Raw genomic sequence first — 16219 nt, 5'->3', positions numbered from 1 at the left:
TCTAAAGTCTATTTTAGTTTGATAGCCGTGCCTGAATTTCTTAAAAGTATTGTTTCCTTGCCAAACTAAATGTTTTTACTTCCATTTCTTATATTTTCTTCACTTCCATCGTGCAGAGCAGTGGTTCTCAACCAGGGTAGATTTTGCACCACCACCCCATCTCCCAGGAGACGTAGTAATGTCTGGAAACATTTTCGATTGTCGTGACTAGGGGAGCTGTGCTACATCTAGTGGGCAGCAACCAGAGCTACTGCTAAATACCCTACAATGCATGGGATATCCCTCATAACAAAGGATTATCTGACCCAAAATATCAATAATGCCCAGGTTGAGAAACCCTGCTGTAGACTTGGGGTCAGAGTAAAGAAGAGCTTAATTCTTCCTAAATACCACAGTTGAAATTTTACTCTTTATAAGTCTATGGAAAGTACATCATGAATGGTCAATTTTCTACTCTCATTTTATTCAACCTTTCAGCAGCATTAGCTAATCACTTCATCTTCCTTGAAACTCTTATTTGTCCTCCAAGATACCAGACTGTTGGCTTTCTTCCTTATTTGTCGTCTATGCTGGGTCCTTCTCATCTTTCCAGCCTCTAACTACTGGCCTGCCCCAAAGCTCCTTCATTAGTTCTCTTTCCACTAGCCACACTCACTTGCCATCCGTAGATGATTACCCATCCATCTAGTTTCAACAGCTCCAACCCTGAATCTCATAGCTGACTACCCTCTCAATATTTACTGAGGCACCCCAGTTATCTAAAGTACTATAATATAGTCTACCATCCTGCTTTCTTATGGCAGCCAACTAATTTTTTTCAAATAGATCACTCTGGTTCAGAACCTTCCAACTTTTTCGTTTAGAGTAAAATCTAAAGGACCTACATGATCTATGTGCCCACTCCCCATATCTTTTGACTCCATCTCATACTGTCTCTGTTTCAAAAACACCTGGCCTCTGCCTATATTCAGAGACGCGAAGCACACTCTCTCTTCAGGGCTTTTTACTTACTGGTCCCTCTGCTTACAATACCCTTTCTCCAGATAACCACATGGTGGCTCATTCTCAATTTCTTCACTCTAATGTCATCCTTTCAGAAAGTGTTACCATTCCTTAGCACCTTCCATCATTCAATCACTTTTACCTATTTTTTCTTTCTTCTTAGCATTTACCCACCACCTGACAAAAATGTATGTGCATTGTCTGTCTCCCTGTAGTAGAATGTGAGCTCCTTAGAGACTTTATGTCTGTGGTACCTGGCACATACAAAGTGCTAAATACTGTTAAATAAATACTGTTAGTCAGCAAGTAAAGCCAAAGTAATTTTCATGCATAGATATAAGATAACACATGTCCTTTCACAAGTTAAGTATCAAAGTCAGTATTTTTGTAAAATAACATTCTTTGATTGTTTTCTTTAGCCCTTTGACTCGGTTGTTATTTCCACCAAAAGATGATCACACATTGAAGTTTTTATATGATGACAATCAACGTGTTGAACCTGAATGGTACATTCCTATTATACCCATGGTGCTGATAAATGGTGCTGAAGGAATCGGTACTGGGTGGTCCTGCAAAATCCCCAACTTTGATATTCGTGAAGTTGTAAATAATATCAGGCGTTTGATGGATGGACAAGAACCTTTGCCAATGGTAACTATTCTGTGTATATAAGCATCCTTCATTTTTCTCCGGTTTCAATTCAGTAGACTATATAGTTAAAGAGGACACATATAAAATTTATTTCATACTTTAATGTTCGTTAGATTTATTGTTTAATGCTGTTGGGATTTCTATTTTTTAGTGTCACATTTAGAAAACCTATTCTTCTTTAAAATACCAATTTAGCTTCCAAGTTACAAGAACTTCAAGGGTACTATTGAAGAGCTGGCTCCAAATCAATATGTGATTAGTGGTGAAGTGGCTATTCTTAATTCCACAACCATTGAAATCTCAGAGCTTCCTATCAGAACATGGACCCAGGTAAGTAATTGTGGATTTCTTCTTTGATTTTTGTGATCGGGGAAACACTTTGTACTACTACTACTTGTTGACTACTCCTAAGCCTGTATTTTAGACACTTACAAAAGGATTATATCTTTCTTTAGACATATAAAGAACAGGTTCTAGAACCTATGTTGAATGGAACTGAGAAGACACCACCTCTCATAACAGATTATAGGGAATACCATACAGACACTACTGTGAAGTTTGTTGTGAAAATGACTGAAGAGAAACTGGCAGAGGCAGAGAGAGTGGGACTACACAAAGTATTCAAACTCCAAACTAGTCTCACATGCAACTCTATGGTATGTCTTATTTTATGAGAGGTACTCATGTTTCAATTTATATTAAAGTTTAATATCAATTTTAAAAGGAAATCCTAGAATACTTTTATATTTTTGAAGAATAAAGTCTTTTCTCTAAAACCATTAAAGTTTAGCCAATTTATCTGTTCTTGGCTTTATAATCTTGTTTTTCTTTCCTAGGTGCTTTTTGACCATGTAGGATGTTTAAAGAAATACGACACAGTGTTGGATATTCTAAGAGACTTCTTTGAACTCAGGCTTAAATATTATGGATTAAGAAAAGAATGGCTTCTAGGAATGCTTGGTGCTGAATCTGCTAAACTGAACAATCAGGCTCGCTTTATCTTAGAGAAAATAGATGGCAAAATAATCATTGGTATGTTTTTGGATTAATAACTGTCTGTACTAAAACTACAGTTATGCCAAACTTTAAACATTTTGGAAGAGTAATGGTGGGGAGGGAGGGCAAAATCATTTAGTTCAGCTGGTCACTTATACAAGCATTTCTTTTAAATACCCAGTCATTTACAGTTTGGAAAAGATAGCTTTTCTTAGATTGAACATCTTGATAAATCAAGATTTAGTTGACATTTAGACAGAGAATAGAGAGATCGAAAGGTAACCTGTGTAAAGTGATCAAGAGAAGAGATGTTAAGTCTGAGAGGGGAGAAAAAGGCCAGAAGGAAGATTATAAATGGCTTATATTACAACTAAATTGTGTACTGAAGACTGAAAGAGTCATGTCTTGGAATTTTTTTTTTTTTTAAGACATTCTAGAAGCAACTAAGTCAGGGTTTAAGTGACCAGGAAGGAAACAGTTTTGATAAAAGCTGGGTTGTAAGGAAGTTAAAAAAAAAAAAAATAGCTCAACCCTGGCCAGAGCTAACTAGGAAAGCTAGGCAACAAACTTATGGGTTATAGTAGCAAATTCCAAAACATGGCAACACGCGTTCCTGGTGATCACAGAATAATTTTCTGGTCGTACACAAAAATGTTTAACTTAATAGTTACATGTTCAAATTCGTGAATTTTTTTTTTTTTTTTTTTTAAGATTTTATTTATTTATTCATAAGAGACAGAGAGAGAGGAGAGGCAGAGGGAGAAGCAGGCTCCCCGCTGAGCGGAAAGCCCGATGTGGGACTCGATCCCAGGACCCTGGGATCATGACCTGAGCCGAAGGCAGACACTTAACCATCTGAGCCACCCAGGCACCCCAAATTCGTGAATATTTTTTAAAACTAATAACACTAGCATAACCACCCCTTAATTTCATAGAATTATTGCCTAAGGCAAAGCTAAAATGAGTGATAATGGACATCCTTCAAAGAACAGAAAGTAAAAGTTGTGTCTTGTTGACAGGAATTTAAGGAATAATGGCACTATGCAGTCTTCTTGAGTATAAAAATGTAGAGGGCCTAAACATGTAATCTGTGTCAAGTTAATTGGTAAAAGATGGTACTCAGAAATTCATTCTGAAATATCTTGTAGCTAGTAACTTAATATCCCTCAAAGTGTAATAAATTGACTGCAATAGTCATTGGAAGAGAGGTACTCTAGAAAAAGGGAATGGGTGCAATCTGTGTGTTGCAACCCAATCAATGTTTCGGTTGGTGGCACTGAAATCTTGCCCAATCAAATGTTAAAATTTTTAAAAGGGAGTATAATTGAGGTAGAGACTTATCAGAAAAAAAGGTTTGATTGTCTTCTGTTCTTTTAAGATTATAATTAGGTCAACAATTTCATGTGATTTGACTGTCCCACTTGTGGTAATTTACATTTGTCAGTGGTTTAGGAAAAAGACTTCTCTCTAAACCAGGATGTACAGATTTATGCAAGACAAAGACAGTTTAATTTTTAGTTTTGTTTTTTTTTAAAGATTATTTATTTATTTCACAGAGAGAGAGATAGCGAGAGCAGGAACACAAGCAGGGGGAGTGGGAGAGGAAGAAGCAGGACTCCCGCGGAGCAGGGAGCCTGACTCGGGGGGCGATCCCAGGACCCTGGGATCATGACCTGAGCCGAAGGCAGACACCCAACGACTGAGCCACCCAGGCGCCCCAATTTTTAGTTTTAATCTTTTGAATTAATATGGTAAAACCTATTCCTTTCCTAAAATATTGCTCAAAACCATTATCTCTGTTTACATTTTTTAATAGAAAATAAGCCTAAGAAAGAATTAATTAAAGTTCTGATTCAGAGGGGATATGATTCAGATCCCGTGAAGGCTTGGAAAGAAGCCCAGCTAAAGGTAATTTCTCGGTTAGCATTTTCTATGTTATTGAAGACTGTATATAACCTAATGTCTCTGTTTCATAATTCCTGTTAAAGCTACATTTTAATTTCTCTAGGTACCAGATGAAGAAGAGAATGAAGAGAGTGACAATGAAAATGAAGCTGAAAAGAGTGACTCTGTAAGAGACTCTGGACCAACCTTCAACTACCTTCTTGATATGCCTCTTTGGTATCTCACCAAGGAGAAGAAGGATGAACTGTGCAAGCTGAGAAATGAAAAAGTGAGTTGTTGGTGGAGGGTAACATATTGCTCAGTTATTCAAATGGTGAAAGACAAACTGTGCTTCATGAAAATTGTGTGCTATTTATGCCTGTAAATTAACTCTTAATTTTCTGTCTATCTTATGAAGGAGCAAGAGCTAGAAACATTAAAGAGAAAGAGTCCATCAGATTTGTGGAAAGAAGACTTGGCTGCTTTTATTGAAGAGCTGGAGGTGTGTAGTTTATAATTGCCAATGTTAGAGTTTTTATTAATGAAATAGTACATTCTAGCAATATACCTCTTTGTCAAGAAATTTCACAATTGGGGGCGCCTGGGTGGCTCAGTCAGTTAAGCGTCCGCCTTCAGCTCAGGTTGTGATCCCAGGGTCCTGGGATCGACCCCCGAGTCCAGCTCCCTGCCCAGCAGGGAGTCTGCTTGCCCCTCCCCCCACTCGTGCTCATTCTCTCTCTCGCTCTCAGATAAATAAATAAAATCTTTAAAAAAAGAAATTTCACAATTAGCAATAGAAAGAATACAAGAGGCATAAGGAAACATTCCAAGATAACACATGAAAGAACAGATTGTTAGAATAAAGTAAATGATGGCCAGAAGCGTACTGCCTAGAATTTTTTGGACAAAGAGAGGAAAGGGTAGGAGTTGATTTCTGACTTAGTGGGAATAAGTATGGAATAAGAATATTTACTTAAATATGGAAAAAGACCAACACAGTCTCCCAAGTCAATCTAAAAGGACAAAGATGTTTACCTTCAGGGCTAGCTAATCAGTAGTTTCAGAAGATACTTTGTTACCTAAATCTCACTAATATGCTTTGTTTTCCAACACTATTTTAAGATAAGAAAAAGCATTTCATAAATTAAGCTAAAATGCTTAACATGCAGTTTTATATTATTATACTTCGGTATGGATGTGCAAGTGGAATCCCATCCTTTCACTTCTTACTTGAGTTTACAAATATGTGTATATGTATCTAAGTATTTTATCCCTAACACAGTTTCCCCTTTTTATCTTCAGAAAGCTTAAATGGTAGAATCAAGAGTAGAACCCAATCTTTGGTGTCCACACTTGTCAAAGTGGGCCTTAATTATATCTTCACTATTACTGATGGCATACTTAGTTTTGGCACAGCTTATCACAAATTTACTTTAAGATGTGGGGTGCCTGGCTGGCTCAGTCAGAAGAGCATGTAACTCTTGATCTCTCAAGGTCGTGAGTTCAAACCCCACACTGGGTGTAGAGATTACATACATACATAAATCAAAGAAAAAAATTTATCTTAAGATGTAATAAATTGGAATCAGTTTAACTGGCCTTTTATTCTATTCCTATAAAGTAGCCTAGATTTTGTAGTCTTTATTGACTTATAAACTTGCTTTCTTTTACCCCTTTTATAGGCTGTTGAAACAAAGGAAAAACAAGAAGAACAAATCGGACTTCCTGGGAAAGGGGGGAAAGCAAAGGGGAAAAAAACACAAATGGCTGAAGTTTTGCCTTCTCCGTCCGGGAGAAGAGTCATCCCCCGAGTGACCGTAGAGATGAAAGCAGAGGCAGAAAAGAAAATTAAAAAGAAAATTAAGGTACTACTCTTGAAAAGTTATACATAAATACTTAAAACTTATTTTGGCTTAAAATTGAACAAATGATATAAAATTTCTAATCCCATAGTTTGCAGTTAGGGTTAGAGAATCCTATATCTAATCATAACTTTGCTTTCCTGTGAGCCTGATATATTTTTTTTAATGTTTAAGTATATTGAAAAAGTCATACCCATACCTTTACAGAGCTCTTAAGCAAAATTTAAAGAAAAAAAATCACTCTTTGACCAGATATATATTTGTATATTTGACCTTACATTATTCCAAATAATAAGTTAGCAGAACTTGACCATCTTTGTCTTGCTCTCTTTTAGAATGAAAACACTGAAGGGAGCCCTCCAGAAGACAGTATCGAACTAGAAGGTCTGAAACAAAGGTTGGAGAAAAAACAGAAAAGAGAACCAGGTATTAAAATATTTTAAAGTTTTTTTTTTTTTAAAGATTTTATTTATTTATTTGACAGAGAGAGAGACAGCGAGAGAGGGAACACAAGCAGGGGGAGTGGGAGAGGGAGAAGCAGGCCTCCCGCTGAGCAGGGAGCCTGATGCGGGGCTCGATCCCGGGACCCTGGGATCATGACCCGAGCCGAAGGCAGACACTTAACAACTGAGCCACCCAGGCGCCCCGGTATTAAAATATTTTAAGTAAAATGGTATAGAGTTGAGATTAAATTGTGTCTGTTACCTAGGGGGTGCCTGGGTGGCTCAGTTGGTCAAGCGACTGCCTTCGGCTCAGGTCATGATCCCGGAGTCCTGGGATCGAGTCCCACATCGGGCTCCCGGCTCAGCGGGGAGCCTCCTTCTCCTTCTGGATCTCTCCCCTCTCATGCTGTTTTTCTCTCTCTCTCTCTCTCTCTCTCTCTCAAATAAATAAATAAATAAAAATCTAAAAAAAAAAAAATTGTGTCTGTTACCCAGTACATTCCGCGTAGATGTTTAGTAAGTCCTTAGTGAGTAACATGATGGGATACTATGTCTAAAATTTACTTGAACCTCCCTGATATTGTCCTTGGATATGATTTATTTTAGAAGAGATCATTTTGAAATAGTTTGTTAATTTGGCAATTTGAATTCCTTAGTGGGATCTAAAGAAAACACACTCAGTTTATTAAATTCCACTTTCTAGCCAATTATAAAACTAAAGCTTTTTGAGAATAGTGAGCACATCTTAGTCATGTTTGTATTATCCCTAAAGTTGAACACCATGCCTGGGATATAAGTAGCACTCAATAAATTAAATAGAATTAAGAATTCTACTAACCGGGCGCCTGGTTGGCTCAGTCGTTAAGTGTCTGCCTTCGGCTCAGGTCATGATCCCAGCGTCCTGGGATCGAGTCCCATATCGGGCTCCCTGCTCGGCAGGAAGCCTGCTTCTCCCTCTCTCACTCCCCCTGCTTGTGTTCCTGCTCTCGCTATATCTCTCTCTGTCAAATAAATAAATAAAATCTTTAAAAAAAAAAAAAATTCTACTAACCATTTGATTATACCCTTACTGAGCATCTACTTTTTTTAATAAGATATTCACATACCAAGTTCATTAATTTAAAGTATACCATTGGCACCTGGGTGGCTCAGTCGATTAAGCGTCTGCCTTTGGCTCAGGTCATGATCCCAGGGTCCTGGGATCAAGCCCCATGTCGGGTTCCCTGCTCAGTGGGGAGCCTGCTTCTCCCTCTCTGCAACTCCCCCTGCTTGTTCTCTCTCTTTCTCTCTCAAATAAGTAAATAAAATCTTTTTAAAATAAATAAATTGTACCATTCAATCATTTTAGTATACTCAACAGTTTTAAAACCATTTTTTGCCCCCAAAACAAACACTCTACCCCTTGATGGTCACTCCCCATTTCCTACCAATTTCTCCTCCCCCTAGGCAACCATTAATCTACTTTCTGTCTCTAGATTTACTTATTCTGGACATTTCATATGAATGAAATCATATATCTGGTCTTTTGTCCCTGGTATTTTTCACTTAGCATAATGTTTTCAAGGGTCATCTATATAGTGACATGTATCAATACTTCATTCTTTTTTATTGCCGAATAGTTTTTCATAGTATGGATATACCACATTTTATTTATTTGTTTATCAGTTGATAGGTATTTGGCTTGTTTCCACTTTTTGGCTTTTGTAAACACTGCTATGAATATTTGTATACAAGTTTTTATATGGACTTAATGTTTTTATTTCTTTTGGGTAGATACCTAGGAGTGGAATTGTGCTGGGTCATATGATTTTTTCTATGTTTAGCCTTTTGAGGAACTGCCACACTGTTTTTCAGAGCAGCTGCCCCATTTTACACTCAATGTGTGAGGGTTCCAATTCTCCATATCCTCACCAGCACAGTTAACTCCTTGTCACTTTTTTTCTTTCTAGCCATCCTAGTGGATATGAAGTGGTATCTCGTGGTTTTGGTTTGCATTTCTCTGTTGGCTAATGATGTTGAGTATCTTCTCATGTGCTTATTGGCCATTTATATTTCTTTGGAAAAATGTCTATTCAGACCCTTTGCCCATTTTTTTAATTAGGTTATTTATCTTTTGTTGTTGAGTTAGTTGTAAGATTTCTTTATGTATTCTAATTTTTTTTAAGATTTTTATTTTATTTATAGAGCGAGAGCACAGGTACGTAAGTGGGAGAGGAACAGAGGGAAAAGGAAAGAGAGAATCTGAAGTAGACTCCACCTTGAGCGCAGAGCCCCACACAGGGCTCAGTCTCATGACCCTGAGATCATGACCTGAGCCAAAACCGAGTTGAAGGCTTAACCACCTGAGCCACCCAGGCGCCCCAGATTTCTTTATGTATTCGAGATGCCAGTCCCTTATCAGATATATGATTCTCAAATATTTTCTCCTATAGATTATCTCTTTATTTTCTTGATAGTGTCCTTTCAACCACAAATTTTTTTGTTTTGTTTTGGGTTTTTTTTTTCATTTTATTTTATTTTTTTTAAGATTTTATTTACTTGACAGAGAGAGACAGTGAGAGCAGGAACACAAGTTGGGGCAGAGGGAGAGGGAGAAGCAGGCTTCCCACGGAGTGGGGAACCCGATGCGGGGCTCGATCCCAGGACCCTGGGATCATGACCTGAGCCGAAGGCAGACGCTTAACGACTGAGCCACCCAGGCACCCCTTGTTTTTTTTTTTTAAAGATTTTATTTATTTATTTGACAGAGACACAGCGAGAGAGGGAACACAAGCAGGGGGAGTGGGAGAGGGAGAAGCAGGCTTCCCGCCTAGCAGGGAGCCCGATGCAGGGCATCGGGGCTCGATCCCCGGACCCTGAGATCATGACCTGAGCCGAAGGCAGATGCTTACTGACTAAGCCACCCAGGCGCCCCTGAACCACAAGTTTTTAATTGTGATGAAGTCTAATTTATCTTTTTTTTTTTCCTTTTGTTGCTTGTGCTTTTGGTATCATGTCTAATCTTTTTCCAAATCCAAGGTCATGAAGATTTACCCTATGTTTTCTTCTAAGAGTTTTAGTTTTAGCTCTTATAGATCTGTGATCCATTTTGAATTAATTTTTGTATGTGCCATAAGGAAGGAGTCCAACTTAATTCTTTTCCATGTGGATATCCAGTTGTCCAGCACCATATTGAAAACCTTCTTTCCCTATTACATTGTCTTCACCCTTGTCAAAAATCAATTGGCCGTAAGTATTAGAGTTTATTTATGGATTCTCCACTCTATTCCATTGATTGATCTATAAGTCTAACCTTGAGTGTCTACTTTTAATAGATAATGTGTGCCCAGTTCTGTGGGGGATACAAAGATGAATAAAATAAATAGAAACATCTTAGTATTAAACTGAAGAAATAATAAAAGTATGCTATACTGTGCAAAATTATAGATTGACCTTCTTTTTTTTTTTTTTTAAAGATTTATTTATTTGACAGAGAGAGATAGCGAGAGAAGGAACACAAGCAGGGGGAGTGGGAGAGGGAGAAGCAGGCTTCCCGCAGCGCAGGGAGCCCGATGTGGGGCTCGATCCCAGGACCCTGGGATCATGACCTGAGCCGAAGGCAGACGCTTAACGACTGAGCCACCCAGGCGCCCCATAGATTGACCTTCTAATGCAGCACACCTTTAACTTTAAACCCAGCTAGTGATCTTTTAGCATATAAAACCAATGAATCAGTTGAGTATTTTGAGCCTTCATGTTCCCATGAGTTTGATTACTCTCAAATAATGTGTGGGCACAAGAAGTGGGAGAGCATGGCATTTTACCTTCAAGAGGTTTATGAAGAACAGAAATTAAGGGCGCCTGGGTGGCTCAGATGGTTAAGCGTCTGCCTTTGGCTCAGGTTATGATCCCAGGGTCCTGGGATCGGGTGCCGCATCGGGCTCCCTGCTCAATGGGGAGTCTGCTTCTCCCTCTCCCCCTCCCCCTGCTTGTGCTTTCTCTCGTCGAATAAATAAATAAATAAATAAATAAATAAATAAATAAATAAATAAATGTAAAAAGAACAAAAATTAAAGCAGTATATACTAGCCATTGTAGGGACTGAGAGAAAGGTGAGATCAGTGTGGGTGCATGTACATTGTAGAGGTGACAACAACTTACTTATGGGATTAGATGACCAAGCTATAAACTCCACAGGAAGAGGGACTATGTTTGTTTCTGTTCACCACTGTATTCTCAATACTAGCACAGAGCTCAATAAATATTTGAAAGACAGATGGATGATAGATGGAGAAAAGTGAGTCAAAGAACATGTAAAGTTGGTTCATTCCCATCTCGCTTCTAGGTACCAAGACAAAGAAGCAAACTACATTGCCATTTAAACCAATCAAAAAAGGAAAGAAGAGAAACCCCTGGTCTGATTCAGAATCAGATATGAGCAGTGACGAAAGTAACTTTGATGTCCCTCCACGAGAGACAGAGCCGCGGAGAGCAGCAAGTAAGGAAAAGTGCTGAATGTGTTGAAAGATCTGAGTGGCCAGTGTATTTCAAGGCATTAATCCCAGAAATTGTTATATCTTAGAGCAGTTATTATTAAGTTTTTGAAAAACGAAAGCATCTTTTAGGAGATTAAACTAAAGCTTAAATCTTCATGAAATGTTGTATCAATCTGTGGATTAAATATTTCTGTTACCCTCTTTTATTCTTTGTCTATGTATGTTTTTTATAGCAAAAACCAAATTCACAGTGGATTTGGATTCAGATGACGATTTCTCAGATTTTGATGAAAAAATTCAAGATGAGGATTTTGTCCCATCATCAGATGTTAGTCCACTTAAGACCAAAGCTTCCCCGAAGTGAGTATCTTCTCTAATGTGGATTTTATCATGATTGTTGCCAGTAGTCAATGACATAGTCTTTGTTACTTGACACATTTAGAATTGGTTGTCAGGATGTTTTTTGGTTTTTTTATTCTAGACATACTACCAAAGAACTGAAGCTGCAGAAAAGTGCCACGTCAGGTATGTATTTAAGTAAAAGTAGTGAGATGTCTGCTTCACTGGGACGAACGGGTCCAGCTGGGTTCTAATCTGACTACCTTATCTAAGTCCTGCTTTGGAAGATAAATGTGGGTTCTTATTAGCATTATATTGCTGTTGTTCATTAGGGTTAGTTTTGCACAGAAAGGGGTTCTACACTTAATATACTGAAAGTCATCACGTGCTTGCTGTTTACTGTGCTGAGTGCTAGAGGTACAAAAAATAACTGCTGATGCAGAATCCAGAAATTAGATCAAAGTTATAAGAGTATGTTTTAAATATTCTAGAAGAGTCACGGACTTGGTGTTTAAATAGGGATTTAGAGCAGGAAACAGATTTTTCTGTGTTGCTTATATGTACTATTTTCCTTCCCGTTTGAAGTAATGGACCTCGACGCTGATGAGGCCAAGGACAGTGCACCACTCCCTGCAGGTTCTCCTGCTGCTGATTTCTCAGCGGACACTGAAATCCTAAACCCGGTTTCTAAAAAGAAGGTGGCAGTGAAGAAGACGGCAGCAAAAAGTGAGCTTCAATCTTTGAGATGGGTTCGTATTAGGATTAAGTAGCAGGCTGCCACAAGTCGATTTCAATTTTTTTACTCTCAAAAGTTACTATTAATAGTGGAATTAAGCCTTTTCCAAATGGAAGCAAATATTTAGATCTTTATAATCAAAATTGGTGGTCAAAAGGTTTAAAATCAGCATATTTCTCAAAATGCAAGGCATTAGCTAGCTCATTTCTATGACAGGGACAGGGTTTATAAACAGTGCGGAAGTTTAATGTAAAACATAAACCTATAAAAAAGTTAGATGCTTAAGAATACTTTGATTCTCTAATGTATTTTCGGCTGTATTAGATTTTTTCCTGTATTAAATAGAAGCAATCAACAGCTTGCTAAAAAAAGTTCACAGTGAGAAAAATTCATCTGAGTGGACACATGATGAATGCCTGTGTTGACTTGCAGGTCAGTCTTCCACCTCCAGTACAGGTGCCAAAAAAAGGGCTGCACCAAAAGGAACCAAAAAGGATCCAGGCTTGAATTCTGATGTGCCTCAAAAGCCTGATCCCCCCAAAACCAAAATTCGCCGCAAAAGGAAGCCATCCACTTCTGATGATTCCGACTCTAATTTTGAGAAAATGATTTCTAAAACAGTCACAAACAAGGTATTTATCCTAGCCAGTCCTTTTGCTGTAGGTGTTTTAAAATACATAACCAAGATTTGCTCTTAATAATCTGACACATTTTTAAGAAAATAAATGTAGGGACATCTGGGTGGCTCAGATGGTTAAATGTCTGCCTTCAGGTCAGGTCCTGATCTCAGGATCCTGGGATCGAGCCCTGCGTCAGACTCCCTGCTTACTGGGGAGTCTGCTTCTCCCTCTGCCCCTCCCTTCCCACCCTGGCTCGTGCTTTCTCTCTCTCTCTCAAATAAATAAAATCTTTAAAAAAAAAAAAAAAAAAGGAAAGAAATGTGAATCTCATAATCCATTTAGCTTTTACTAGTTGTAACAAAGTTATATGTAAAGACATGCCACTTGGGATGCCTGGGTGGCTCAGTCGTCAGTTAAGCATCTGCCTTCAGCTCAGGTCATGATCCCAGGGTCCTGGTATCGAGCCCCGCATCAGGCTCCCTGCTCAGCGGGAAGCCTGCTTCTCCCTCTCGCACTCCCCCCTGCTTGTGTTCCCTCTCTCGCTCTCTCTCTGTCAAATAAATAAATAAAATCTTTTAAAAGTAAGCAAGTAAATAAATAAATAAAATTAAAAATAAATAAAAACATGCCACTTATGAGACACCTGGGTGGCTCAGTCAGTTAAGTGTCTGCCTTCAGCTCAGGTCATGATCCCAGGGTCCTGGGATAGAGTCCCACATCGGCCTCCTTATTTAGCAGAGAGCCTGCTTCTCCCTCTCCCTGCCACTTCCCCTGATTGTGCTCTCTCTTTCTTTGTCTATCTGACAAATAAATAAAATCTTCAAAAAATATATATATATATGCCACTTAGTCAATGAGAGTTGCCTTAGATCTATTTCTTACTACTTATTAGAAGGAGGGAAACTCATTAAATTGTAGTCTGTTGATATATTTTTTACAGTGAAATGTTGCTGTCAGACTAACATTGTGCATATTACTTGGACTTCCTCTTGTAGAAATCCAAGGGGGAGAGTGAAGACTTCCATCTGGACTTAGACTCAGCTGTGGCTCCTCGGGCCAAATCTGGACGGGCAAAGAAACCTATAAAGTACCTCGAAGAATCAGACGAAGATGATCTGTTCTAAAATGGGATAATTTTAAGTAATGGTCTTATTGAGTCCAAGACTGGTTTTAGAGTTACCTGAGTCCCTTAATTTCCTCCCCTCTGAATTTTGTTTGGGGAAGGTAGTTTTAATCCAGAACCATCAAAGTGAAGTATGTAGAGCCCAAGTATCTATTACCGTTTTATAATACTGTCTAAGTAGTGACCACCATGGGCATTGTTTTCTTCTCTGCTTTGTCCATGTTTGGAGTGTCTTTTCTTTTGTCTTTCGAATCTGATTTTAAGTTCTTCTGGACTCTGGAGATAGTTGTGTGGTCACTTCAGCATAACATAGTTTCTTGACCACTCATTAAGCTAAAATTGTTATAAACGTCTACTTTGCCTCTTCTCATACTTTCAGTAAATAAGAGATAGAGCATGATTAATTCTGTTTTACCTTAGTTTTATAGGTAATTTTCCATCAGATAGAACTTTATAGTTCTAGTACAAATACTCCCCACTCAGCCTTTTATGTGCTGAATTTTTGCTCAAGCAATGAGAAATTGCTCATATTCTCCATATCCTTTTGAATATTAGCAGAGGCTGAAGAAAAATAGCCTGGCTGTCTCTGTATAACCTCAACACAGTCAATAGGGTGAAGAAAATTAGTGTTGTGACTATCTCAGTTCTTGACTTGTCCCCTCGGGCTGTCTCCAAGTTCGAATCTCCCAAAGAACAAATTTCTAGGGAGGATTGGATTGCAAAAAAGTCGGGGACGACATTCATTCAAAGATCTTATATTAATGCCATCCATACTCAGCAGTGAGCGGTTATATCCATTTTGAGAAATCTCCATAATTTTCAACTTACAGACTTTTTATGAAATTTCTGCATTTTTACATGTGTGTGAGTTGAGTGGTGTTTTCAGTGTTTTTGTAAATATTTACTATGTTTTTCTATTTCACTTAATTTCAACAATTTTTTACTTTAATAAAATGTTCTAAACATTGCAACCCATTGATTACCCTTTTTCCCCCTTGCAGTATACCCTTTTCCTTACTCTAAAATATATCCGTCTTTACTTCCCTTTGAGGAAAGGGAAATTCTGGTCATTTTATTGATGTACCTACCTAACAGCCCCTGGCCATAGTAATAGGTCTAAGAGATAAGCATCCTGACCTAATCAAGGGCAATCAGGTTTTTCCCCAGGTTTTTATACATGGGTACAAAGTTATTCATCTCCTTCACACTCAGAAGGCCTTGCCCCGCCATGAGCAAGTAGTTTCAAATATGCGTGGTTTTTGTGCTGTTTTGTTTTGGTTTTTTAATGATCCCTTTAATGACTATTTTGATAATCAGGACAACTACTTGATGATCTCAATAAATGACGTTAGGGCAACTGGCCAATCATTTAGAAAAAAAGAAATATTAGATAAATCCAATCCCTTCCTCACATCTTCCTCACATCTTATACCAAAGTTTAAGTTCAAACAGACATGTCAAAAACAAAACCATTTAAAAATGTACCAAAAGAAAAGTAATGTTGAGTTTCAGAGGGATATCCTAAACCTAGCCCCAGGGGTTGACAAAGATCTGGAAAAATGAGCCCTTGAATCAGAATCTGGGCCAAAAGGTCAAGCTCTGTCCTAGCAGTTCTCACTTTAAGAAATGTAGTTCAAGAGAAAAATTGGGACATGGGGTGCCTGGGTGGTTCAGTTGGTTAAGCGACTGACTTGATTTTACCTCAGGTCATGAGTTGAGCCCCACATCAGACTCTGCACTGGGTGTGAAGCCTGCTTAAGATTCTCTCTCTCTGCACCCCCACATTCTCTCCCTCTCTCTCAAAAAATTTTTAAAGACAAGAATTGGGACATGTGTAAAAAGTCACGTAAACGCACAGAAACAGGAAATCTCAATATCCTAGTCACCTGATTTTGCAAAATGCTACCATTAGGGGAGAGTGGGGCGAAGTATACAAGGGATCTCTTGTTTCTCAAAACTACATGTAAAGGGTGCCTGGGTGGCTCGGTTGAGCGTCTGCCTTCCTGGCTCAGATCGTGATCCTAGGGTCCTGGGATCAAGCCCCTCGGGGGGTTCCAATGCTTGGCGGGGAGTCTGCCTCTCCCTCTC

General features: G+C 38.5%; 1 protein-coding gene across 1 annotated transcript in view; it reads left to right on the top strand.

The window, feature by feature from the left end:
• Positions 1–15102, top strand: part of TOP2A (DNA topoisomerase II alpha) — a 28875-nt gene extending 13773 nt beyond the window's left edge. Inside the window, exons 21-35 of the mRNA XM_078065706.1 lie at positions 1422–1653; positions 1849–1983; positions 2109–2309; positions 2490–2685; positions 4466–4557; positions 4658–4822; positions 4952–5035; positions 6216–6398; positions 6731–6821; positions 11163–11315; positions 11547–11673; positions 11795–11838; positions 12238–12378; positions 12821–13020; positions 14004–15102. Coding sequence (XP_077921832.1) covers positions 1422–1653; positions 1849–1983; positions 2109–2309; positions 2490–2685; positions 4466–4557; positions 4658–4822; positions 4952–5035; positions 6216–6398; positions 6731–6821; positions 11163–11315; positions 11547–11673; positions 11795–11838; positions 12238–12378; positions 12821–13020; positions 14004–14132 — 2173 coding nt within the window. The 3' untranslated portion in view covers positions 14133–15102. The remainder of the gene's footprint in view (positions 1–1421; positions 1654–1848; positions 1984–2108; positions 2310–2489; positions 2686–4465; positions 4558–4657; positions 4823–4951; positions 5036–6215; positions 6399–6730; positions 6822–11162; positions 11316–11546; positions 11674–11794; positions 11839–12237; positions 12379–12820; positions 13021–14003) is intronic.
• Positions 15103–16219: the final 1117 nt, after the last annotated feature.

The sequence above is a fragment of the Halichoerus grypus genome, chromosome 2, assembly GCF_964656455.1.
Source record: "Halichoerus grypus chromosome 2, mHalGry1.hap1.1, whole genome shotgun sequence".
Lineage (NCBI taxonomy): Eukaryota > Metazoa > Chordata > Mammalia > Carnivora > Phocidae > Halichoerus > Halichoerus grypus.
Note: the sequence above shows the minus strand (reverse complement) of the source record. Positions and strands in the feature narration are given on the sequence as shown.